This window comes from Girardinichthys multiradiatus, chromosome 13, assembly GCF_021462225.1.
Source record: "Girardinichthys multiradiatus isolate DD_20200921_A chromosome 13, DD_fGirMul_XY1, whole genome shotgun sequence".
NCBI classification, from domain to species: Eukaryota; Metazoa; Chordata; class Actinopteri; order Cyprinodontiformes; family Goodeidae; genus Girardinichthys; species Girardinichthys multiradiatus.
Genome location: NC_061806.1, coordinates 39,907,755 through 39,934,406, shown reverse-complemented (window position 1 = coordinate 39,934,406; position 26,652 = coordinate 39,907,755). Strand labels below are relative to the sequence as shown.

General features: G+C 39.9%; 2 protein-coding genes across 3 annotated transcripts in view; both read right to left on the bottom strand.

The window, feature by feature from the left end:
- slc44a4 (solute carrier family 44 member 4) overlaps positions 1-11,856 on the bottom strand; it is a 34,893-nt gene extending 23,037 nt beyond the window's left edge. Inside the window, exon 1 of the mRNA XM_047383457.1 lies at positions 11,616-11,856. Coding sequence (XP_047239413.1) covers positions 11,616-11,658 — 43 coding nt within the window. The 5' untranslated portion in view covers positions 11,659-11,856. The remainder of the gene's footprint in view (positions 1-11,615) is intronic.
- Positions 11,857-17,891: 6,035 nt separating this feature from the next.
- The window catches only part of ehmt2 (euchromatic histone-lysine N-methyltransferase 2), a 34,331-nt gene continuing 25,570 nt past the window's right edge, over positions 17,892-26,652 (bottom strand). For both annotated transcript variants that reach the window (XM_047384158.1, XM_047384159.1), the window contains exons 20-28: positions 26,068-26,222; positions 25,784-25,951; positions 25,552-25,696; positions 25,386-25,463; positions 25,034-25,149; positions 19,287-19,373; positions 19,120-19,198; positions 18,669-18,844; positions 17,892-18,576 (exon numbers count right to left, since the gene is read on the bottom strand). In XM_047384158.1, the coding sequence (XP_047240114.1) occupies positions 18,396-18,576; positions 18,669-18,844; positions 19,120-19,198; positions 19,287-19,373; positions 25,034-25,149; positions 25,386-25,463; positions 25,552-25,696; positions 25,784-25,951; positions 26,068-26,222 (1,185 nt within the window). In that variant the 3' untranslated portion in view covers positions 17,892-18,395. The remainder of the gene's footprint in view (positions 18,577-18,668; positions 18,845-19,119; positions 19,199-19,286; positions 19,374-25,033; positions 25,150-25,385; positions 25,464-25,551; positions 25,697-25,783; positions 25,952-26,067; positions 26,223-26,652) is intronic.

The window sequence follows — 26,652 nt, the reverse complement described above, 5'->3', positions numbered from 1 at the left end:
TCTCATTTCACCACTAAAACGTGCTCCGATTCAATGGCAGAAAATCACGAGGATCAGTCATTAACAACAATATAAAAGCAAAATGGCTATTTTTTCTTTGATTTATGCAAATACTGACGAAGTTATTCTTCCAAAGGGAGAATTGCCAGGCAGCCCATCGACAACAATAATTTCTTGCTGCAGTTTGACTATAATTACCTCCACTGGGAGTCATTTGAATAGGTGTGAATGGAGACTGTGTCAACATTATTCTCAGAGATCTGCCAGAGGCTTCAAATGCAAATAATCAAACAGGATGCAGGAAGTTAGACGCAAACCATGCAGCTTTAGCCAGGGAACGCCTGCACTTCACAATTACAAGCACACTTCTTAAGATTCAAGCACAGGCTAGAGGTACAGAAAAAAAGCTTGAACGGATGAAAAAGTGTGTGACAGAAGACTAATTCTTGAGGGTCACTGTTAAAATTTCACCACTAAGGACAAAAGTCTCACATAAAGTTCAGAAACATTTCCTCTAGATCAATGGTTTTTGGTGGTAATAATACCACCGGTGGTGCTTGGAAGATGTTTGGTATCTGTCTGGTAACTGGAAACGAACTGGCTACTTGTACACTGTTTTATTTACCTCCAAAAAGGTTAAAACTTGGATTTGGGAATGACATCAAATCCAATATAATCATACTTCAGTGCTAAGGTTGGAAACCAGTGGGATTTCCTAATTTGTGACCAGGTTAACTGCAAGAAATACAACATTCTTCTCTTCATTTTCTACTCCAAAGAAACACAGTAGCAACATATTTACAATCTGTATAATACTGGTTGGATGAAAGATGTGCTTAAAAGTACAAAAAAAAAACTATTTTACTGCAACTATGACCAGATTTTATCTGCAAGGCGGCCATATTGGATTTTGAGGTTGGGACTGATGAGAAACCTCAGACTTTCCCACACAGAATGCCAACCTCTGTGGATGTAAACTTGGAAATTTAAACATCTGAATAAAATCAAACACATCATTAAATCTTATCCTACAACCAATCAAGCTGTGCTAATGGATGAAAATGGTTTTGTTTTATGTTTAATGTCATCATAACACACATTAGATAGAGGTATTTGGATGTTGATACTGACTAAGGTGGTACTAGTTATAAAAGGTTTGTGAATTGCTGTTGTAGATCCTCCATTTAAATTCCATACAGAAGACAAAGGATTTAGTCAAAACGATGTGAAAAAACTAAATGAGGAAGTAATGAAAAATATCTTGAACAAAGCACCTTACCGCTGACATCATACAAAGCATAGAGAATCAGATTTCACTGAGTAAACAATGATGCTAGTTCATTGCAAAACTGTGCTCCCACCCAGGCACATAAAAAGGTATTTTAGTTTTTATGCCCTTGTAAAAACCATGGGGAAAAGCTTTAACACCTGCGGACTTTGTATCTCAGAAGGACAAACTGCAGGAAGTTTTTACAGCTTATACTCAGGGTGGCTCATCAGCGACCTTGATGAGCCAGAAAATGAATTAAATCTGTGTAATGATTAGACAATTGGGCCAAAACAGACTGAGGATAAGAAATCTACAGGTTAGTGAGAGCATGTTGGTTAACAGGGTATCAAAACAAGACAAACAGATGTGACAACAGTGACATTTCCCAAATCTCCCACACCGTTTACAGACATAAGTAGCAACACACATCTTCACCTCACGAGCAGCACAACACTCATCATATAAACACCATTTAACACTCTGCTGGGTGCTTAGAAACACCCAGAACATTGTTTCTATTATTTAAAAACCCCTAAAAAACAATTATACACAGATAAAACTAATTGTTATGACCGTCCTCTTTACTGTCAGTCATGCAAGCAGAGTTGCCCCATCTGGTTCTCAAAACGTTAAAATTATTTGTGTAGCAATCAAGTTCTTTCCATTGATGCAACAAACAGTTGGTCAATGAATGGCTGAAATTTTAGTTTCACCAAGATATGTCTCCTTTGTCCATGATTGCATTTGGAAACTGTAAACTGTCTTTTTATGTGTTTTTTACAGCAACTGCTTCTTCCTCTCTGAGTGACCTTTCAACCCAGGTTGATACAGGACTCGTTTCCTTCTGGATGATGACCAGCTTCAGGCATCTTTCCTTTTTTTTCCGTCGTTCATTCAGATATGCTGCACCAAATCACATTGAAGTCTGAGATTGAGAACAGTACGATGGCTAGACATTCCCATGGTGTTTCTACATATAACTGTTTGAACAGTTGAACAAGAATTTCCGAGAATGAACCAGACTTTTGGAGATCTTTTGAATGTTCCCTGATGTCACAAAAGGAAGCAATATGTTTGAAGTCTTGCCTTTCAAACACGTCCACAGGTGTGGCTCCATTTAACTCAGATGTTGGGCATTAACCTATAAGTAGCTTATAAAGCCATGACATCATCCTGTAGGGCTTTCCTAATTTGCATAAAAACACTACAGAGTAACTTGGTGTATGTCTTTTAAACATACATGTGTATGAAATATAACCAGCATTCATTTCCCTAATTCTAATGAAGAACTGGGTTGGGACTACGTTTGGGCATCGAGTCTCAAGAATTGATTGGAACCTGGCCTAAGACCCGATTTTCCTGGAATCGTTCAAGGTTTTAAAATTCGATTCCTGGTTTTGACACCCAGTCCGCCAACTGGAGGAGGAAGCCGCCAAACACCAAAGAAAAAGAATCTGCAGGAAGTGCGCGTGCAACCGTCGAAAGTGTGGCTTCAATTTAATAAAAGAAATGACCAGTCGGCTCAGTGTAACACCTGCAAAAGGATTATATCATGCAAAGAAGGGCGCACGGCCAACATGATTAAACACCTCTGGATTCATGGTGTAGAGGAAACAGAGTGTCCCATCTTTAAAGGCACTCCTCCGTTGACTCCTGCTCCTCCGGCCCCCAACTCTCAGCCTAAGCTTCTTGTAAGAATCTGAATCGAGAATTGCTAGAAACTGGAATTGGAATCGTTAAAATTAAAACGATGGCCAACCCTTGTTGGGACTCAGTATCAGCCAATACTTACTCTTAAATGAATCATTTTATTTTTAGGAACAGTAATCCTAGTTAGCTCATCCCCATTTAAAACACGTCTTCAGCTACAACAACTTGATTACTTGCATAAAACCGCCTGATCTGGTCTGCTCACCTTCACAATGTGCTGAACAGATCCTGCTCCTGGAGAATATGAAATGCTTGCTGCAATACTAGTGAGGAGATGATTTACAGGATAAGGAAAAAACACAAAAAGCATTGATGTAGCAAATTACATGAGAAACAGATGTTTGCCTCACACAAAGATGCATGATTTACACCAATGACTGCCCATCAGCTGACCCTTCTCTAAACTCCTAAAGGTCGCACAGGACACCTGTTATTGGTCTGATCCAGTACAGGGATGAGTTTGCATATAGACAGGAGCTGGTCCACTGGTGCGTTCAGAACCGCAGTAAATATGATGATGGACTTCCAGAGAACTCCCCCCACACCGCCTCCCCTCACCATCCTCAACAACAGCGTGTCTGCTGTGGATCGCGTCCGGTTCCGAGGAACCCTTTTCGTGACCTGAGGTGGTCCTCACACATAGACAGTGTTGGGAATAAGGCTCAGAAGGACTATGTTCTGTGGCAACTCAAGAAGCACAACCTGCCACAGGAGCTGCTGGTCATCGTCTACACTGCCATCATTCAGTCTTTTGTGTGGTTCTGCTCATCCGCAAAAACAGGACAGGGCCGGACTGTAACGAACAATCAAGGCTGCAGAGAGGATCATCAGGCCTGACCTTCCCTCCATTCTGGACTTGTACAGATCTAGGGTCAGGAAAAGGGCAGCTACCATCTCTGTAGATCCCCACTCCTGGACACAAACTGTTTAGACTTTTGCCTTCAGGTCGATGATCCAGAGCACTATTTGCAAAACCCAGTAGCCACAAAGATGGTTTCTTCCCTCAGGCTGTCGACACAGTGTCCAAATCGATACCATGCATATTTGCACTAATCCAACCATGTCCTCCTCTTTTGTAAAATCAATGTATATATGTAATATATACATATTTCTGAGGAATTAAAAATGTTTTATTTCCCAGCAATTTTTTGTTATATTTAAATTTAAAAACTCTTCATTGTAAGCAAAGTTGAACCAAAGTTAAATTCCTTGTTTGTGTGAACAAACTTGGGATTAACTCAGGATTAGTTAAATTACACACAAGCCAGGAGCCACTTTACATAAACTAAGACAAGGAGAAATGTTTCTGCCTGATCACTGCTTGCTTGATGCGGTCAAAATTTAAAGATGACACCTTCCTGAGCTCATTACTAGTCTGAATCCAATATACACCAATGGACCTTCATTAACAATGGGTGAGCAGGTAGAACGACGCGATGCAGCATGTAAATACTGTGATTCTTAAGACTAATTGAAATATCACGTACTAACTGGGGTATTCCCACCAAACTGGTTCCAGTGATCATGTAGCAGGAACAACTACTTACATTTCTTTGAGTGCAGTGTTAACATCTTATAAACCTGTGCCTAATTCAAACACACAAAAAGAGATTTAAAATGACAAAGACGTTTACTGACACTGAAAGAATATAGATGCCAATTATTTCCCACATTTTAACTGTTTGTTTTATTTTTTCATCATGTAGTGAATGCCTGTCAGTGCCATGCAAAAAGCTCCATTTATAGACCCCACAAGTGTTTTAAATCCAGCTTGATTTCGTGCGTGTAGCTGCTATTAACCTATCAGAGGACAGAAAACACAGATCTGCTTATCGAGAGCAGTACAAAACATCAGCTGAGCTTTTTCAAATTAAACAGGAGGCATCGCTGCATGAACAATGAGACAGAAATGGGAATATACACCACCTGGATTTAACTAAGCAAATAGGTACAAGCTTCCCATTGGATAATTACTGCATGGGTGATTATGTTCCAGCTGGCAACAAGTTATTTAACCCCAGCTGGTGCAATGAGTTGCTTCTCATTTCTTAAACAACCATGTTGAAAGACACATTCTGCGGTCGTGGAAAAGATGTCAGTCTGTTTCAGAAGGGTCAAATCATTGGCATGCAACAAGCAGAGAAATTGAGATTGCAGAAACAACCAAAACTGGGTTATGAACTGTCCAACGCATTATTAAAAACTGGAAGGATAGTGTGGACCCCTCGTCTTAGAGGAAGAAATGTGGCCAGAAATAAATCCTCAATGATCATGATCGGCAATCACTTAAACGTTTGGTGAAATCAAATTGCAGAAAAACAACAGTAGAACTCTGGGCTATGTTTAATAGTGAAAGTAAGAGCATTTCCACACACACAATGCAAAGGCAACTCAAGGGATTGGGACTGAACAGCTGTGTAGCCTTAAATAAACCACTAATCAGTGAGGCTAACTGGAAAAAAAGGCTTCAATTTGCTAGGGAGCTAAACTCTGGAGCAATGAAAGAAGGTGATATGGTCCCAATGAGTCCAGATTTAATCTGTTCCAGAGTCATGGGCGGATCAGGGTAAGAAGAGAGCCAGGTGAAGTGATGCACCAATCATGCCTAGTGCCTACTGAACCAGCCTGTAGGGGCAGTGCTATGATCTGGGGTTGCTGCAGGTGGTCAGGTCTGGGTTCAGCAACAATATGCGTTCAAAGAATGAGGTCAGCTGACTACCTGAATATACTGAATGACCAGATTATTCCATCAATGGATTTTTTCTCTCCTGATGGCACGGGCATATTCCAAGATGACAATGCCAGGATTCATTGGACTCGAATTGTGAAAGAGAGGAGGTTCAGGGAGCATGAGACATCATTCTCCCACATGGATTGGCCACCACAGATTCCAGACCTTAACATCACTGAGAATCTTTGGGATGTGCTGGAGAAGGCTTTGACTCTACCATCATCAATGGAAGATCTTGGTGAAAAATGAACGCAACACTGGGTGGAAATAAATCGTGTGACATTGCAGAAGCTTATCGAAACAATGCCAGAGCGAATGCACGCCGTTATCAAAGCTAAAGGCTGTCCAACGAAATATTAGTGTGTGTGACCTTTTTTTCTGGTGGCGACTTTTTTTTTTTTGGCCAGGCAGTTCATGCAGTGAAAGAGTCTCTCTGCACTTTGTTCCTCCATTGAAGCTCCCAATACAACAGAGGCAGGATCAAACATTTACTGGAATATATGTTCTAAGTGAAGCAATGACATGGCCTAAAGGTGTCCTTCTGGATGTGGCAAGCGATTTTTTAAATTTACTTTTATTAAAAAAGAACCAGTTAAACAACTCAAGCACTGGAAGCATGTAGTTGGAGAACTTGTAGAAAAAGTATTCAGGAATCAGCTAGTCAGTGTGCTAAAGTCAAACGATTATAACGCATCTGTGTAGCTTCCTATAAACCTCCGTTCATTCATTGCAGCAAATTGCTCCATTTTTATTTATTTTTTACACATTTTGTGTCATTGAAATAATTACCAGCTGAAATGTTTGGCATGTCGAACCTCCAAACCTCAAACTGAAAATGTAATTCAACAGTCAAACAGTTTCACATTTTGTCACAAACACAAACTTCAGTGCATTTATTGAGATTTTCTATGAAAGACCTGCACAGAGTAGAGCATAAGGGGAAGGTCCTTTGGGTTTTATCTCTACCAGCTTCGCACATCTCCAGACTGAAATACGTATCTATTTTTCTTTGCGAAATGCTTTAAGCGCAGTCAGGCTGAACGAAGAGGATCTGTAACCTGGACTTTTCAAGTTTTGTCACACATTAACATGCTTATATCTAAACCAGGCGATTTTAGCTCTGGCTGTATTTTTAGGATTATTGTCCCACTGGAAGGTGAATATGTTGTGTTGGTCTATCATAAAAACCTAATAAAATATAATGTAGTTTGTGCTTGTAATGTGAGAAAATATGAAAAAGATTTAGATGTATTAATACTGGAATAATCAGTAAACGTCATGTTATAAAATTTGCTCTTCTGAAAAGAACAAAATGACAAAAACCTCAATCAACATTAGATGATTACGTTTTTTAGATTTAAATTTAAACTGTTATTTCTTGAATTATTAGCTATATTAACTATGTTGTGATATAAAAGTAATTAATTTGCTCCTATAAGCAGTTTCAGCAAAATGTCCAGTTAAATGATTTGCAGTAAAAATCTCGAACAAAGCACTTATTTCCCCCTCCTCTACCGTCTATACAGGATTTAAAGAGGAAATGGCTCCAAAGGACAGAAAATGATTAAATATCTAAGTCTTTCTCAAACAAACATTGATGCACTTAGAAAGAGTATAACCTTACATATAAAAGGCGTTCAAAAAGCTGACATCGTTGTCAAAGCTGTGGTTATTTCAGTCATCAACCCTGACATCTGAACCTTTACGGTTTTTATAAGGTGTTTGAAATGACATTAAATACACCTGGATATTTATCTGCAGGGCAGCTTTGTTGACTGAAGCTTTATTAGAACTGAACTGAAGCTCTTAACAATACAGACAAGGATCAGGACCTTTGAGTGGGCATTTTTCCACCTGAGTGGAAAAATTAACAACAAACCCTGGGTGTACTGAGAGGCATTTAGATATTGATCCAAAATTCAAAAGTTATATTTGTAGTATTACTAAATCTGTTTACATATCAGAAAACAATGAAATAAATTCTATCAAAATGTGACTTAGAGATCCTATCCATGCATCTGTAACAAGTATGTTAGTATTTAGCAATCGTCTTTATGCAGGCCTCCAGGAATCTGCTACTCTAGATTTAAAATTACTTTTGTAAAATGGTGGTAAATGACTTAGCACAACGAAAAAAAAATGATATACAGGTCCTTCTCAAAATATTAGCATATTGTGATAAAGTTCATTATTTTCCATAATGTCATGATGAAAATTTAACATTCATATATTTTAGATTCATTGCACACTAACTGAAATATTTCAGGTCTTTTATTGTCTTAATACGGATGATTTTGGCATACAGCTCATGAAAACCCAAAATTCCTATCTCACAAAATTAGCATATTTCATCCGAACAATAAAAGAAAAGTGTTTTTAATACAAAAAACGTCAGACTTCCCACTGAGGTGTCTTGATACAGCACTCTGGGAACAGCCTATTCGTTCAGAAGTTTCTTTCTGTGTCTTACCCTCTTGCTTGAGGGTGTCAATAGTGGCCTTCTGGACAGCAGTCAGGTCAGCAGTCTTACCCATGATTGGGGTTTTGAGTGATGAACCTGGCTGGGAGTTTTAAAGGCCTCAGGAATCTTTTGCAGGTGTTTAGAGTTAACTCGTTGATTCAGATGATTAGGTTCATAACTCGTTTAGAGACCCTTTTAATGATATGCTAATTTTGTGAGATAGGAATTTTGGGTTTTCATGAGCTGTATGCCAAAATCATCCGTATTAAGACAATAAAAGACCTGAAATATTTCAGTTAGTGTGCAATGAATCTAAAATATATGAATGTTAAATTTTCATCATGACATTATGGAAAATAATGAACTTTATCACAATATGCTAATATTTTGAGAAGGACCTGTATATATATCACATTTACAGAGTTCTTCTGTTGTTGCTTTTTTGTCACACTTCAGTGTTTTAGACAAAACAAACTGTAATATCAGGTATCTAATATCTGAATAATGCCACACTTAAATAGAGCCTATGTAACAACATTAGGTATGCTAAAATATTTCAAAAAAGTAACACATCATGTCAGTATCCACAGAAATACAAGACCAGCTTAGAAACAAAGTCGCTGACATCTTTAGGCTGGAATGGCTTACAAAGCTTTTCCGTCTCTAATTCTACACGTTCTTTACACACAGAACAAGGTGGTCAGTCTACCAAAAATGTATCCATGAGCGCATCAACAAGTCATCATGGAGAACCCAGAGCATCTAAAGCTCTACAGGCCTCACTTGCCTCCGGTAAGTTCAGTTCAATAAGAAAGAGCTGGGAGAGTTTCAAGACCAACACTGCTGGGGATCAACAAGAGGTCAATCACATTTTCCAATAACATCTTGACACAGTGTCTTCAGTCAGAGGCTTCTTCAGATCTGCTGTAAGACGGAGCGCTACAGGAGATCCTTCCTGCCCACAGCCATCAGCATCTACAACGACTCTTTGAAGAAACCTTCATAATGAGCTAGAACAACATTTATTTCCCTTTGGGATTAATAAAGTATTTTTGTATTGAATTGTTTGAATTGAATTGAACTTAAAACTGGAAGCAAAGTTTTGTAAAATGTTTTAACAGTGTTATTGAACTGATTGGAGCACATTAATGTTAACTGCTCTATTTCTCATTCTTTCTTTTCTTTCTAATTTCATATATAAAGTTTTAACAGGTATTACTGACTGTAATAATATAATTTACCTCAGAGATTAATGAGGTATTCAATTTAATTCAATTCAATTCAAAAATACTTTATTAATCCCAAAGGGAAATTAAATGTTGTTGTAGCTCATATTATGAAGGTTTCTTCAAAGAGTCGTTGTAGATGCTGATGGCTGTGGGCAGGAAGGATCTCCTGTAGCGCTCCGTCTTACAGCAGATCTGAAGAAGCCTCTGACTGAAGACACTCTGTTGTTGTAGGACAGTCTGATGAAGAGGATGCTCAGGGTTCTCCATAATGTTCTTCATTTTATGAAGAATCCTTCTTTCCACAATGATCTCCAGAGGTTCCAGAGGAGTCCCCAGAACAGAACCAGCCTTTTGTATCAGCTTGTTGAACTTTTTTAAGTCCCTGGTTCTGATGCTGCTTCCCCAGCAGATGATGGCAGAAGAGATCAGACTTTCCACAACAGACTAATAGAAGATCTGCAGCATCTTGCTGCAAACACCAAAGGACCTAAGCTTCCTCAAGAAGTGCAGTCTGCTCTGTCCCTTCTTCAATTCAATTCAATTCAATTCAAAGATACTTTATTGATCCCTGAGGGGGATTCCAGTACAACCCATCCAAACATACATCATGACACAAGACAAGAGGGGGACGGGTCACCGAGGCTTTGCTGCCCACTCACAGGCGCTGCCCTTGTTAGATGAGAAAAGAGACCACATTAGGTAAGTAGAGGGAAATAAATCATATTTCACACTTTATCCTTAGCAGGATACAGTTTGAGATTGCAAAAAAACCTCAACACAAAGAAGCAACAGTTGACAAAACAACATCATGCCGGGAACGGTGAAGGTGGTGTGAGGGGGTGCATATGTTTATCTTGAGCATGTGTGTGCAAGTAAGTCCATGAAGCAATGTCACAGAGGCCATTGTCCTTGATGATATGTTGGAATGTTCATCAACCGGCCACAAAGTTCTGAGCAGGTCCACAGATGTCCTCAGGGAAGGGAGGGGGCAGAGCGTCATGTTTACATAACTTCCAGGAGAAGTTGAAGATAACCAGCCATCAAGGCCGTGCAGGGGAGCCAGATTCAGAAAAACAATAATTATTTGGGTTAGGCTGATTCTTAATTTTCCGTCAGCCTTGAGAGTCTCGCTGGTGCTTCTCAAAGGCGAATCCAAACAGCCAAATTCCTGGTCTTTCTGCCAGATCCGAGCGAACAACTTTCTCCAAGATTTATCCCATTTCACCCCTGAGTCCAGGAACCGCAACCTGCCTTCGATCCTAAGGATCACATCCAGTCTGCGATTCAGCTCACGTAACATCTCAGTCCAACATCTTCTTGTAGATGGCTTCACAGTTGCATCTCCACTCTAGTCTGTTGTCCAGGTGAACACCGAGGAATTTATACTCCTCCACCACCTCCACCTCTCTGATTCAGATTCTGATATCAGGTTGCTTCCTAATTATACTCAGGTCACTGAGCACAACAATTAGCTTGTGATGTCATTCCCTTGGTTTTAGTGTAGAGAAGTCATAGCTTCCCAGGCCTGAGTATTTCTTTCGTTTCTCCTATTGTTCTCCTACACTTATTACAACAGTAACATTCACAAAAACACATGTAAATAAAAAAATAATACAAATTAAACAAATAATAAAATAAAAAAAATTTATCTAATTTATAGATGAGTATTAAGCCTTCAAAATATAATGATGGTAGTATTAAAAGCATCAATTAAAAATAATATATAAAAACTTCAGCTATTATTAAGAAAATGTAAAAATAGAAAAAAAGTCTCGAGGCCCTTTCATCCAGTTTTAATTAGTTTGAATTAGTACTTAATTAGTCAAGTATTTATGATAAAGGGGTGAGACAATTCCTTATTTCACTTGTTTCTAAAGCAATAGCCAAGTGACGTTTATTTTTTTACGAAAATTCTTTTTTAAATTTATTTACTTTAACTATTAGTTTAAAAAATAACATTACCGATTAAACAAGCTTAACTTGAGCTAAATGCGAAATATTCCATTCTCATATCAAAGATACCTTCTTCTAAAGCCATCTTTGATAATAATGTAACACTGACAAATAAATTTGAATAAAATTACATAACAAGTATCTATAGTTGGCAAAATTATTAAAAACACGGATTTTATGTTATTAATCGAAAATACGCTGATTGATAGGAAACTCTGAAAGTGGGTCCTCCGGGAAAACCAACGGGTGATGCGGACTCACCGTAGCTGGTGTCCGGAGTGTCCTCCTGTTGTTTTTTCCCCATGTTCCTCCGTCTCAGCCTCCACCTGCTCCCTCCGGTATGTCTGCTCCGAATAAAAGCGGAAACTGTACAAAAAAGAAGCTAAAAGTGGTTTAAAAGTCGCTCCGCCGCGTCCGAACAGACCATGGTAACTAAGTGAGGAAATCTTTTCCTTCCTGGCAGTTCTAACTACGCAGTGACGACACGAGCGCACCTGCTGAGGGATGCGCACCTGAGAGCATCACCACAGAAGGTTTATCGGAAAGAGGTATCACTCCTCATATCTGTTTATACACAACTACTCTGGATAAAGCGAAGATCGTAGAAATTAGACAGATGTTTTCAATTTATTAATAATAATTTAAATCTAAAGGTTTGATCAGATTATGTTTAATTGTGTTGACCATGTTAAATTAGAAAATGTTGTAGCTGGATTGCGTGGTGCTCTTTAGAAATGACAACATGGAGGCTAGTGAACTATATGTTCTATAATACAATTTAAACCAAACATGATTAATTCAATTCAATTCAGTTTTTATTTATATAGCGCCAATTCACAACACATGTTGTCTCAAGGTTCTTCACAACAGTCAGGTTCATACATTCCTATTAATCCTAACAATTGAACAGTTCAGTCAGATTCAGTTATTTATTGAAATTGGATAAAACGTTTTTCTGTCTAAAGAAATCCAGCAGATTGCATCCAGTCAGTGACTTGCAGCATTCCCTCCTCCTGGATGAGCATGTAGAGACAGTGGACAGTCACTGGCGTTGACTTTGCAGCAATCCCTCATACTGAGCATGCATGTAGCGACAGTGGAGAGGAAAAACTCCCTTTTAACAGGAAGAAACCTCCAGCAGAACCAGGCTCAGTGTGAGCGGCCATCTGCCACGACCGACTGGAGGTTAGAGAGAACAGAGCAGAGACACAAAAAGAACAAAGAAGCACCGATCCAGGAGTACTTTCTATGGGAAGGAAAAGTAAATGTTAATGGATGTAGCTCCTTTAGTCATTTCACCTAGAAAGAAAGAACAGATAAACTCTGAGCAAGTTTTCAAGGTTAGAGTCTGAAAGAGAGCACATAGAGTTAGTCACAGTAGAAGCTCAGTCAGTAGCCATGTCTAGGAGAGAGAAAGGGTTAAACACTAAAAGACAGGGCCATGTGGATCATCGGTAGAGGGTGAGCATTAAGTTGTTGCCAGCAGAAGCTCGGACGATTCCCCTCTCCAGAAAGGTGTCACAGGTAGACACAGAGTCAGGCCAGGTGTAGCTTCTAGGAAGAGAAAAGAGAGAACAAAGCTAAAAGCTGAAATAACAGCAAATAATGCAAAATTGGAGAGTAGTGTGAGAATCTAGCGAAGAGGGTGAAAGTGGTCATTATGTCCTCCAGCAGCCTAAGCTTATAGCAGCATAACTACACAGATAGTTTCAGTTCAGATTATTTAGTTAATCGGCGCTTATTTACAACAATGTCGTCAAAAGGAACCTCATAAAGGGTCCCACTGATGGTCATTGTTATACTAAAAACCACAAGGATTCGGATACCTCTCTCTGTCAGACTGATTATAACCATTGGAAAAGAGAAGGGGTCATACAGGTAGCAGAAATGGAGGGTGTGTTTGCACCTCAACCATAACTGAGCCGGTTTAGGCTAAACCTGAATCCCCCTTACTCCAACCAACAGGGAGGGAAGAAGACGGAGGTAAAAATAAGGACGATAGCTCCGGATAAACTAAGCCACTCTAACTATAAGCTTTATCAAAAAGGAAAGTTTTAAGCCTAGCATTAAAAGTAGACAGGGTGTCTGCCTCACGGACTAAAACTGGGAGCTGGTTCCACAGGAGAGGAGCCTGATAACTAAAGGATCTGCCTCCCATTCTACTTCTAGAGACTCTAGGAACCACCAGTAAACCTGCAGTCTGAGAACGAAGTGCTCTGTTAGGAACATATGGAACAATCAGATCTCTGATGTATGATGGAGCTAGATCATTAAGGGCTTTATATGTGAGGAGGAGAATTTTAAATTATATTCTGGATTTAACAGGGAGCCAATGAAGGGAAGCTAAAATAGGAGAAATATGACCTCTCTTTTTAATTTTCATCAGAACTCTTGCTGCAGCATTTTGAATCAGCTGAAGGCTTTTAACTGCATTTTGTGGACATCTTGATAGTAAAGAATTACAATAGTCCAGCCTTGAAGTAACAAATGCATGGACTAGTTTTTCAGCGTCACTCCTGGACAGCATATTTCTAATTTTGGCAATGTTCCGGAGGTGAAAGAAGAAAATCCTAGAAACCAGTTTAATATGGGATTTAAATGACATGTCCTGGTCAAAGTTAACACCAAGGTTTTTTACTTTATTACCGGAGGTAAATTTAATGCCATCCAGGTTAAGTGATTGACTAAGCAGTTTCTTTTTTAAAGACTCCAGTCCAAAGACAACAACTTCTGTCTTGTCTGAATTTAGAAGCAAAAAATTTAAAGTCATCCGAGTTTTTATATCTTCAAGACATGCTTGTAGTCTATCTAACTGGTTGGGCTCTTCAGGATTTATGGATAAGTAAAGCTGAGTATCATCAGCGTAACAGTGAAAATGTATCCCATGCTGCCTGATAATTTCACCTATTGGAAGCATATATATAGTAAAGAGAATTGGCCCAAGTACTGAACCCTGTGGTACTCCACAATTAACCCTGGAGTTTAAAGATGATTTATCATTTACATGAACAAACTGGAATCTATCAGCCAGATAAGATTCAAACCAGCCTAGCGCTGTTCCCCTGATCCCTACAGCATATTCCAGCCTTTTTAAGAGAATATCATGGTCGACTGTATCAAATGCAGCACTGATATCTAACAGAACCAGAACACAAGTCCATTATCTGAGGCCATAAGAATATCATTAGTGACTTTCAGCAGAGCTGTTTCAGTGCTATGATGAGCTCTGAACCCTGACAGAAACTCTTCAAACAGGTCATTGCTGTGTAAATGCTCACACATTTGATTAGCAACTATTTTCTCAAGAATTTTAGATAAGAATGGAAGATTGGATATAGGTCTGTAATTTTTCAAGTCATCTCGATCAAGCGAAGGTTTCTTAAGTAAAGGTTTAATTACAGCTAACTTAAAAGCCTGTGGTTCTGATCCATTTACTAAAGATAGATTAATCATATCTAAAATGGGGCTGGTAATCAGAGGGAACACTTCCTTAAATAATTTGGTTGGGATTGGGTCTAACATACAAGTTGAAGGTTTAGATGAAGCTAATATTTCTGATAACTCAGGAAGCTCCACAGGATCAAAACAGTCCAAACACAAATCAGGTTCTGCAGTTATTTCCAATGTTGTCTCACTTGCTGAGGATGAAGTAATCATCTTCGGGAGTATGTCAAATATTTTCTTTTTAATAGAATTCATTTTATTTAAAAACAATCCCATAAAGTCATGACTGCTGAGAGCTAAGGGAATGGATGGCTCAACAGAGCTATGACTCTGTGTAAGTTTAGCAACTGTACTAAAGAGAAACCTAGGATTATTCTTGTTCTCTTCTATTAATGATGAGAAATAAGCTGTTCTAGCTTGGTGAAGTGTCTTTTTATACAACAGTAGGCTATTTTTCCAGATTAAGTAGGAATTCTCTAGGTGTGTAGAGCACCATTTTCTCTCCAATTTTCTAACATTGTGCTTTAAAGTATGCAGCTCTGAATTAAACCAGGGAGCTAGCCTCCTATGAATGATTACCTTCTTTTTCAAGGGGGCTGCATTGTCTAATGCACCACGCAATGATGAAGAAACACTATGAACAAGAGAATCAATTTGTGAAGGGGAAGAAACAAAATTATTGCCCTCCACTGTGCTTTTCAGTGATAATGAGGAAATTAAGTGGAACAGATTCTTTAAAGGTTGTTACAGCATCGCCTGATAATGATCTACTATAATGAAATTTTCTTTCAGGTTTGGAGTACTTTGTTAAATTAAACTCAAAGGTTATTAAGAAATGGGCAGACAGGACTGGGTTATGAGAGAATATTGTTATGTCTTTACACTCAATGCCATATGTCAGCACAAGGTCCAGAGAATGAAGACAAAGGTGGGTAGGTTTGTTAATGTTTTGAGCAAAGCCAATGAGTCTAAGATAGCATTAAACGCTATATTTAGGCTATCACTTTCAGCCTCAACATGAATGTTAAAATCCCCCACTATAATAACTTTATCTGTATTTAACACTAAATCAGATAAAAGATCTGAAAACTGATCTAAAAATTGAGAGTAAGGGCCTGGTGGACGGTAAAAAACAACAAACAGAAGTGGTTTTAGTGCTTTGCAATTTGGATGAGGAAAACTAAGGATTAAATATTCAAAAGAGTTGTAGCTATTGACTGTTCTGGGACTAATCAATAAATCAGACTGAAAGATGGTTGCTACTCCTCCTCCTCGCCCAGTATTTCGAGTAATGTGAAAATTTAAATAATTAGTAGGAGTTGACTCATTTATAGTAACATAATCCTCTTGCTGCAGCCAGGTTTCTGTGAGGCAAAATAAATCAATCTGATTGTCACAAATCAGGTCACTAACTAGCAAAGTCTTTGAAGAGAGAGCTCTTATGTTCAGTAAGCCACATTTAATTGTTTTATTTTTCTTTTCGGTCAGTTGTGTTTATTTTTATGAGATTTTCCTGATTTCCTCCTTTTAGATTATTTTTTAATCTATTCAATTTTGGCCGTGGGCGAGACACTGTCTTAATAGGGTAATGGGTGGGTAGCAGTACAGAAGCTGCAGAGAGGAGTGTTAAACTACGACCCTGCTTCCTGGTCTGAACCCTGGGTTGTCAGAGTTCTGGAGAACTAATAAATTCAGCCAGATTCCTAGAAAGAAGAGCAGCTCCATCCAAAGTGGGATGGATGCCGTCTCTCCGGATCAGACCAGGTTTTCCCCAAAATGTTCGCAAGTTATCAATGTAACCCACATTGTTTTCTGGACACCACTTAGACAGCCAGCGGTTGAATGACAGCATGCGGCTAAACATGTCGTCACTGGTCAGATCAGAGAGGAGACCAGAGAAAATTACGGAGCCCGACATTGTTTTGGCAAACTTACACACCGAAGCAACACTAACTTTGGTGACCTCCGATTGACGTAACCGGGTGTCATTACCACCAGCGTGATTAACAATCTTACTGTATTTACGCTTATCCTTAGCCAGCAGTTTCAGGTATGATTTGATGTCGCCCGTTCTGGCCCCTGGCAGACATTTGACTATGGTCACTGGTGTCTCTAGTGCCACGTTTCTGACTATGGAGCTGCCAATTACCAGAGTTGGCTTCTCAGTGGGTGTGTCACTGAAACGCAGACGGGTTGGTGGTGACCTGTGGGCTGGGATCTAGGACTATGCTTTCTACGTACCGTCACCCAGCCGGCCTGAGGCCCCGGCTGCGCGGGCTCTGCTGGAGGACTGCTACGGGGAGCTACCCTCAGTGGCTCCGCGCTGGCTAAGGAACCTCGGCTATCTGCTGGTTTTTCAACAGTGCAGAGCCCGGCCTCCAATTCCGACACCCTCGCCTCCAAAGCTACAAAAATGCTACATTTATTACACGTCCCATTATCACTAAAGGAGGCAGAGGAGTAACTGAACATCTGACACAGAGAGCAGGAGCGAGGAGGAGACTCAGAGAAACAGCAGAACAGGTAGCCATGGTGGAGCTAAAGCTAAGCTAACGACCCTCTACCACTAGTAGAAAACCGTGTAAGACATGGAGAGTCCCCAAATGTTAAAAGTAGCAACAGAAAGTATGTGTTTTAATGTGCTTATGTATTAGAACATGTAAGAGATATCACAGTAGAGAGAAATTAGATCAAACGAGAGAGCTTCACACACCAAACAATTCACCAAGTGCAACAGCGAAAACAGGAAGTGACGTTACCATGGAGACTGAACACAGGGCAGAGAAGAGATTTTGCTGACCAAAAACTCGTTTCTTAGTCAAGTGCCACTGTTGCTAGACTAAGTATAAAAAACTCCCCCCTAGATATCACTACCCTCATCACTTTTTATATGTAAAACATCTATACAACTGTCTATGCATAGATGTTCTACGTATCTGCATGCATACTGCAGGTACATGGGCCATAATGACTCAGAGTAAGACATCTTCCCATTCAACTCATCTCTAACTTTATCCAGCCTATCGAAACATAATTTTAACGCCCCCTGCTGACAATATATAGAAATACATACAACAATCAAAGGCCAAAAAAAAACTCATTTGCTGTTTTATTTCACTACAAGTGACAGAAGAAATGTGTATAAAAAAAAACTACCATGAGCATCCATCCACAAACTGACATAGTACGTTTATTCAAGAGTCCAGAAAGGCCTTCAGTTAGATGCTTTATGTTTTTGCCACAATGCGTTGTGTTGGTTGGCACTACAGGAAGTATGTGGTTATAAAACATTTTCACATATATAAATGGTTAAAAAAGGCCTCCAGCACAAATGTTTGTTTCAGGGAAAATTTTCTGTTAAACCAACAAGACTACAAACAGAATCATGGGATCTGTAGTTTTTCTAAAACCGTTTTAGGTCTGGTCCTTTAAAACTGAAAGGTTATAATTTCTGCAACAGTGAATATAATAAAGTGACAGCTTTAGGAAAATGTAAAACAAACAGCACCACAACTGGCAAACCCCACAACTATTGTTCACTGTGTTTGGGTGTAAACTTAGTCGGGTTTAAACTGAAGGCCCTGTGGTTTAAGTGTTTTAAGAGTTTCCCATCATGGTCATCCCACAGTCAGCTCCTGATTCTGAGCACGCCTCCATCCGAGCCAGCCTGCTCTGCTCCAAAGCGATGGCCTCAGCAGAGTGCTTACACTTCTCAGATCCACACTGACAGGTGAAATACTTGCTCTTAATGTCCCAAAAACGATCGCCGTAGTCAAACCTAAAGACAACCATCTTTAAGTAAGTCTCAGTTTGACATAATAAAAAAATATTGCACATCAAAAATGATGAAAACTTGAAACAGCCTCTCACCCCAGTTCTTGTCCACTCAGGATGTCTCTGGAGCTGAAGAAGGCGATGCGAGGGAAACGCAGGTCCTGATGCAGCATGAACACACGCACTGGGATAAGGTTTGGGTCACAAAGGTGGTTGATGAAGCGGCTGATGTTGCCATAGTAACGTGCATCTATGCAGTACACTTCCCCATCCTTTAGAGGAAAACAGAAATGGAAAGTCAAACAAACGGCTCAGTGTACAGCTTGTGCGTGAGACACCTTTTTCCGAGAAAAACATACAGATTGATACTCTAACTGCACAGTGGCTGCTGAGGTATACAGCGGTTAATCTTGACAGGAGTTGTTCTGTCTTTCCAGTGAATATTACTTCAAACAAACTATATATCTAACAGTGTTCACCCTAAGTGTGAGGAAAATCTTTTTTTTGCTGTTCATAAAATAAATCTACTGTTCTCTCTCTAGTTTACCTTGTTGTCGAGGTCAAACAAGTAGGAGTCGTCTTCTCGAACATCAGCTTCAGCATCAGAGATCAGCTCCCCAACATATCTGAGTTTCAAGAAGAAAATATGTTTTATTATGATCTCTTAAAACAGGAAGACAGCCAGATATGTAGCAGCAGAAATTCTTCTCATACTCGCAGATGAAGCTTCCCTGGGGGATGTCCTGCATCGCTCGAACTCCCCAGCCCATCTTCTCTGTTCTGTAGAGCTGCAGACGAACTCTGAGAGGCAAGAGGGGAGTGAGTTCAGACTCCGGTAGAGAGGCATTTAAAACAAAACAGAAAGATCTCAGCCTCCATTTAGAAAAAACAAACACAAAATAGTATATCCTTAATTAATATGTGATTTTGACTCAGAGTTTCTGCACATTTTCCTAGTCAAAATATCCGTACTTTTCTGATTCAGGTATACAGATTTCTCTATTAAGAGCTCCGAAACACATCCTGTGAAAACCAAAACTGAGTGACTGATGGAGTGATGGATGGATGTAGTCGAAGACCGATGGAAGGATGGTTGGATGGGCGGATAAACAGACGGATGGATGAACAGACGGTAGACTAAAGGTTGCATGGGATTGATGGATGGATGGAGTGATGGCCTACAGATGGAAGAATGGATGGAGGGATACAATAACTGTTAAAACAAACAACCTGGTGCCTTGTTTCATATTATTTTTGTTAAAAAACCTGTTTCTTAGAAATCTGTGACGCCACAGTGATTAGTTATGTTATGTGGCACTCAGTTTGGTTTTCACTAACCACCAACCAATGAGCCTTAGCAAGATGGCGCCTGGATGTGGCGGACTTACCGCAGCTCATTCATTACAAGTTCTAACGACAATGCTTGTAACTTCTATGCTTTACTCCTTTAAATGCACATGCACACACTTAAACATATCGGTTACTTGTTCTTATAATCTGGATGTTTTACTTTCGATTAAATAGTTGACGGTGAAGAGACGGTGGAGTACTGGCAGCAGGAATAGTTTCAATGGGAGTTTACCTCCTTCGTTTGTTTGCTGCTCACCTAATTGCCTCCTGCTGGGGCTGATCGATGAAATCACCACCCAAAGAAGAAGAAAAGAGGATCCAGGGCTGGCTTTCAGGTACATTTGAGACGCTTCTGCAAGCAACTCCCCAGGACGTGGGGTAATCACAGCTACCTATGACCTCTGCCTATCCTGTCATCCAGCTGTGACAGCTGTGTCATGTCACCTGCAGCCTGGGATGTGCAGACCAGCACCAGCTTCTTTACTTCCCATTCAACCTTCTCCGATTTGCTGAACTTGATTTATGTGCCATTATCAGCTGATCTGAGTGGCACAGAGCTGACACCGCTGTGCATGAACCTTTTCAGTGCGCACTCAATAACAAATCATCTGCTTTAAATGACTTATTTATTAAAGAGTCTCTTGATTTTATGTTTTTTATCTGAATCACCCCCCCAGATGTTTGATTCGAAAGCGGATTTTTAATGAGTCTAACATAAGCAATGTGTATGGACTCCATTGTTTCGAGTTTCAATATGCAATGTAAGGACATCTTGGACCTATTCGCTCCAGTGAAACAGAACATTGGTCAACGCTCAAATTGTTACCCCTGGATTAATAAAGAAATTTGCATCCTGGGGGGAACTTGTCGTAGGACTGAACAGCTGTGGAAAAGCTCCAAGCTGGAGGTACACAGAATCCATCTTAAAGATGTAACTCCCTAAATAAAGATTTTCCCTAAATGACCTGATAAAAATAGCAAGGATCACTTACTTTTCAGAACTGATTGCGTCACATTATGAGGAATCTGGAGGTCTTATTTGACACAGTTAAGAAATTTGTATCTCCTACTTTCACAAAAGTGGACTGCAACGTCTTTCTAAATTTCTTTAGGGATAAAGTTTCTGCCATCAGGTCAAGAATCTCTTTCTCACCTCATATAATCTGAATTACTTTCTTCTCATTTCACATGCATGGTCTGTGTTTGCCCCAGTATGGCTTCAGGACATCAATGCGCCTTGGGTGGAACTAAACTGACCTCCAACTCCTCGATTTCCTCCCTGCATAATTTTTTAATCTATCCGATTACAGTATATGCATGAGGACTAATCTCTTCTAAACAACTACAGACCTACCAAAACTACCTTTCTTATCAATTCAATTCAATTCAGTTTATTTATATAGCGCCAATTCACAACACATGTTGTCTCAAGGCACTTCACAACAGTCAGGTTCATACATTTCTATTAATCGTAACCATTGAACAGTTCAGTCAGATTCAGTTATTTATTCAAATTGGATAAAAAGTTTTTCTATCTAAGGAAACCCAGCAGATTGCATCCAGTCAGTGACTTGCAGCATTCCCTCCTCCTGGATGAGCATGTAGAGACAGTGGACAGTCACTGGTGTTGACTTTGCAGCAATCCCTCATACTGAGCATGCATGTAGCGACAGTGGAGAGGAAAAACTCCCTTTTAACAGGAAGACACCTCCAGCAGAACCAGAACCAGGCTCAGTGTGAGCGGCCATCTGCCACGACCGACTGGAGGTTTGAGAGAACAGAGCAGAGACACAAAGAGAACAAAGAAGCACTGATCCAGGAGTACTTTCTATGGGAAGGAAAAGTAAATGTTAATGGATGTAGCTCCTTTAGTCGTTTCATCTAGAAAGAAAGAACAGATAAACTCTGAGCCAGTTTTCAATGTTAGAGTCTGAAAGAGAGCACATAGAGTTAGTTACAGTAGAAGCTCAGTCAGTAGCCATGTCTAGGAGAGAGAAAGGGTCAAACACTAAAAGACAGGGCCATGTGGATCATCGGTAGAAGGTGAGCATTAAGATGTTGCCAGCAGAAGCTCAGATGAAAGGATCCTGGAATAGACTGTAGCTTAACAATTTAATCACTTCTTGGAGGAAAATTAAGTTATGGACATTTATCAATAGGGTTTGCACTCCACAGAAACAGTTTTGTTAAAACTTTCCTGTGACATGTTGATGGCAGCTGATTCTAGAGAGTATATTGTATTGGGTTTGTTAGACCTTACTACATTTATCAGATCAATCATCTGCTTTGACACCATGGATCACACCATACTGATAAACAGACTGAGGGATTTGTTTGGTTTCTCTGGTGTGGTTTTAAAATAGTTCCAGTCTTATCTCTCAGAAAGGTCTTTTGCAGTTTTTATAAATCAGCTTTTTTCTGACACAGTTTCTTTGTCTTGTGGGGTACCTAAAGGATCTGTTTTGGCCCTATTCTTTTTTTCTATATATTTTTCTCTGTGTCAGATCATGAAGTGTTATAATAACGTCTCTTTTCATTAGTATGCAGATTATAATCAACTGTATTGCTCTTTTAGCACATCAGAGCTTTATAAATTATCTGACATTAGTCACAGAAATCAAACAATGGGTTGCGAACAACTATCTCCAACTAAATGGCAACCAAACAGACCCTTCTTGTTGCTCCTGCTGATATAATTCCTGTCATAAGGCAGGATCTTACTTTTTAAGCACCTTCTCTGCAAACTATAAAAAACATGGGTGTCACTTTCGACAGCTATCCTTTAAACATCATTCTACACAACTTGCAAAAAATTGTTTTTAATCATTTAAGGAACATTTCACAGTTAAGATTATGGGTGTTAAAAAAATAGAAATGGTAGTACATGCATTTGTTTGGTGATGTTTAGACTATTGCAATAGTATTTTTACTTGTCTTAGCAAATCTGCTTAACATCGCCCTCTGACTGTACTGAATGCAGCCGCAAGACTCCTAACGACATCCAACTGAAGAGAACACATTACTCCAGTTCTGGCCTTTCTGCATTGACTACCTACACTTTATAGGATACATTTTTAAATATTAGTCCTGGTGTACTTATTGTAGAGCCTTATGGTTTCTCTCTGTCTTTAAGGTCACCTAACCAGAGGTTATAGGGGCTAACACTGACCCACTTTAAAACGTGTAGCGATCTAGCTATCGTTGCTCTGATGCTCCGGACATCTCTTCACAATTCCTCTACCATTATCCAACGGGGGCACTCCCCACCCACCAACAGGACCACCCACCCCCTCAAGAACATCACGACATGTAGTAAATTATTAAACATCTGTACGTGTTACCAATTTACTGCAGCTGGAGAGGGACTATATGGTTTCCAACTTTTGCCACATTTAGTTATGTTACAGCATTTTTCCAAATTGTATCAAATTAATTTCTTTCCTCATAATTCTACACACAACACCCCAGTATGACAATGCAAAAGACATTTATTACAAATACTTCAAATACTAAGAAATCACATTTACACAAGTATTCACAGCCTTTGCCATGAAGCTCAAAACTGAGCTATTCCACTTATAATCCTTGAGATGTTTCTGCAGCTTAAATGGAGTCCATCTGTGGTAAATTCAGTTGATTGGACATGATTAGGAAAGGCACACTGTTGTCTATATAAGGTCCCACAGTTGACAGAGCAGGTCAGAGACAGGATTGTCTTGAAACACAAACCTGGGGAAGGATACAGAATAATTGCTGCAGCTTTAAAGGTCCCAATGAGCTCAGTGGCCTCCATCATTCATACATGGAAGAAGTTTTGAACCACTAGAACTCTTCCTAGAGCTGGCTGGCTGTCTAAACTGAGTGATCGGGGAAGAAAGGCCTTAGTCAGGGAGGTGACAAAGGTCACTCTGTCAGAGCTCCAGCGTTCCTCTGTGGAGAGAGAAGAACCTTCCCGAAGGTCAACCATCTCTGCTGCTATCGACCACTATCAGTCCTGTGTGGTAGAGTGGCCAGACGAAAGCCACTCCTTAATAAAAAGGAACATTGCACCAGTCTGGAGTTTGCCAAAAGCTACCTGAATGACTCCAAGACCATGAGAAACAAAATTCTCTCGTCTGGTGTGACAAAGATTAAACTCTTTGGAGTGAATGCCAGGCGTCATGTTTGGATAAACCCAGGTACCGTTCATCACCAGACTAATACCCTTCCTACAATGAAGCATGGTGGTGGCAGCATCATGCTATGGGGATGTTTTTCAGCAGCAGGAACTGGCAGACTCTTGATCTCAGAATGAGGCGACGGTTCATTTTCTAGCAGGATAACGGCCCAAAGCGCACAGCCAAGATCTCAAAGGACCGGCTTCAGAACCTCTGTGAATGTCCTGGAGAGGCCAAGCTAGAGCCCAAACTTGAATCTGATTGAACATCTCTGGAGAGATCTGAAAAGGGCTGTGCACAGTCATCTCCCATTCAACCTGATGGAACTTGAGATGTACTGCAAAGAAGAATGGGCGAAACTGCCTAAAGATAGGATATGATTCTTTATGGCTCAGATTTAAGCAATTACAGCCTCAAGTCTTTTCGAATATGATGCAAACGCTGTGAATACTTTCTGGATACGCTGTAAGTCTTGATGTAAGCCTGCGTCGTGCAGACGCACACATTGGAGTGGCCGACCCCCTTCCTCCGACACTCAAGTTCATTTTTTACAAATTTATTTTCTAAATGATGGTGGAGAGCGTGGAACGGAGAGGAAAAAAATAAATTAACCGTGGTGGTTTATGCCCTAGTATGGAAGCTCGAATAGGCCAAAACTGCAATTTACTTGCCACTTTATGTAGGTGTTTTAGGCGCATACACCAGATAGGCACGTTGTTACACCCCCACCCTCCAAGACCCAAAATCCTACGGGAAACACTCCTCTTCCACTGTCTCTGTGCTGCATGAACACCACGGTCTCTTTTAAGCAGCTGAAGACATGCTTTCAACTAGACTACTACACTAATTTCTAATGTATATTTTGTTTTTATGGTTTTTGTCTTTGTGAATACTTTTAAGGTCTGTGGAAGGTGCTATATAAATAAAATTGATTTACTTATCTGTGAGACTTACTTTATGCCTGCTTGGACCACTCTGTTCTTGCATGTTCGATAACATGAACACGCCATGTTACATTCGAATATGAGGGGAGGTTCGATTTTGTTGAACTCCTGCAGCAGCCGTTGGTCCTGTGGACAGAAAAGGAAAAAAAAAAAAAAAATGAAATATTAAAATTACATTAACTTAATCTGCTTATAATTCTGATGACTGATCTAGTTCTTTTAAAATCAATGAAAATTCCTAGTTAAGACATGCCACTCAGTCCGAAATCCAACATTTGTTTAAAACAACTTGTATAATTTTAATCAAATCTAATTTTTATATAAATGACCTTAATCCTAGAGATTTTAAAGAAGCTATTTACCTTGTCATACCAGCAGCGGATGCTCAGCTGCCCACAGAGGCAGTTACTGGAAGAGCAGTCGTCAGTGCAGCTACAGTGCTAGAAAAAGAAGGTGTTGTATTTATCAAATCAAAAACACAAAATGAAAGTCTTTATACAAAATGAATGGAAAATAAAACGAGATTACCTGTAAGTGTGTGATGTTTCTGTCAATGTTCATTGCTGAAGTCTCACAGTTTTCTGAAACGTATTTATAATCCGACGGGCAGCCTTCGTCATCCACTGCGTTCACGCAAGGAATCGGTATGTTCTCGTAGCCCTGCGCGACATCGCTGTGACCGGCAACAAATCATCGCATGGGGTCGGGTTCAAAGAACGAAGAAAGAAAACTCGTCAGGTCAAACTGTGACAAAACATACCTGCAGATGATTCGCTCTGTGCGAATCAGTCGGTTGGCGATTCCTCTCCGCAGCTTCCTGTTGATCTGTAGTGAAACCCAGACAGGCGTGTCGGGTCGTGCAAGGCTGAGAGGCGTGTCCCCCTCCCTGTTCATGATGTCGATATCTGCACCTCTTGACAAAAACAATCTGCAGAAAGCGAACAAAGGACTGAAGTGTAAACTCCAATCATACAGGGGTGGAAAACTGCTCAATGAATGCATTAAACGTAAAGAAGCTTATCTTGTAATGAACAGTGAACTCACGTAACACATTCTAAGTATCCCTCTCTGGCAGCGATGTGGAGCGGGGTGTCTCCGTGCACATTAACCGATGAGAGGGAACAGCCAGCGTTCAACACCAGCTCTGCTATGTCTAGGTTTCCAGCGTACGCCGCCCAGTGGAGACACACATTCAGCTCCTGCAACCCAACAAGAACTTCTTCAATAATACACAGGAGCCCTTTTCTTTTTATTTAACAATAAAGGAGAGGACATTACATTGACAAACTTTACAGAAAATACAAAGTAGGTTGAGAACTGTTCTATAAAACATGAATGCTTTCTACTTTTTTAATTCATGTATTATTTTTTTAAGCCACGTGTTGATTTCTTTTCTGAAGTCAAAGACAGACTATGTTCAAATAAAGAGGTTGACATTAGCTCTGACTTTGGAGGACATTCAGTTTGATTTTCCAACTTGGAAAAACCGGCTTAAGAGTACAAATTTGAAGGCATCATGAGTATCCATCCCTCCGAATTTCTAACTGCTGGCTCATGCCCTGAGCCACACCTATCGGTTATGCTGATTTGTGTCTGCACATCTGGTTCTGTTGCTACTTTGCAGGAACC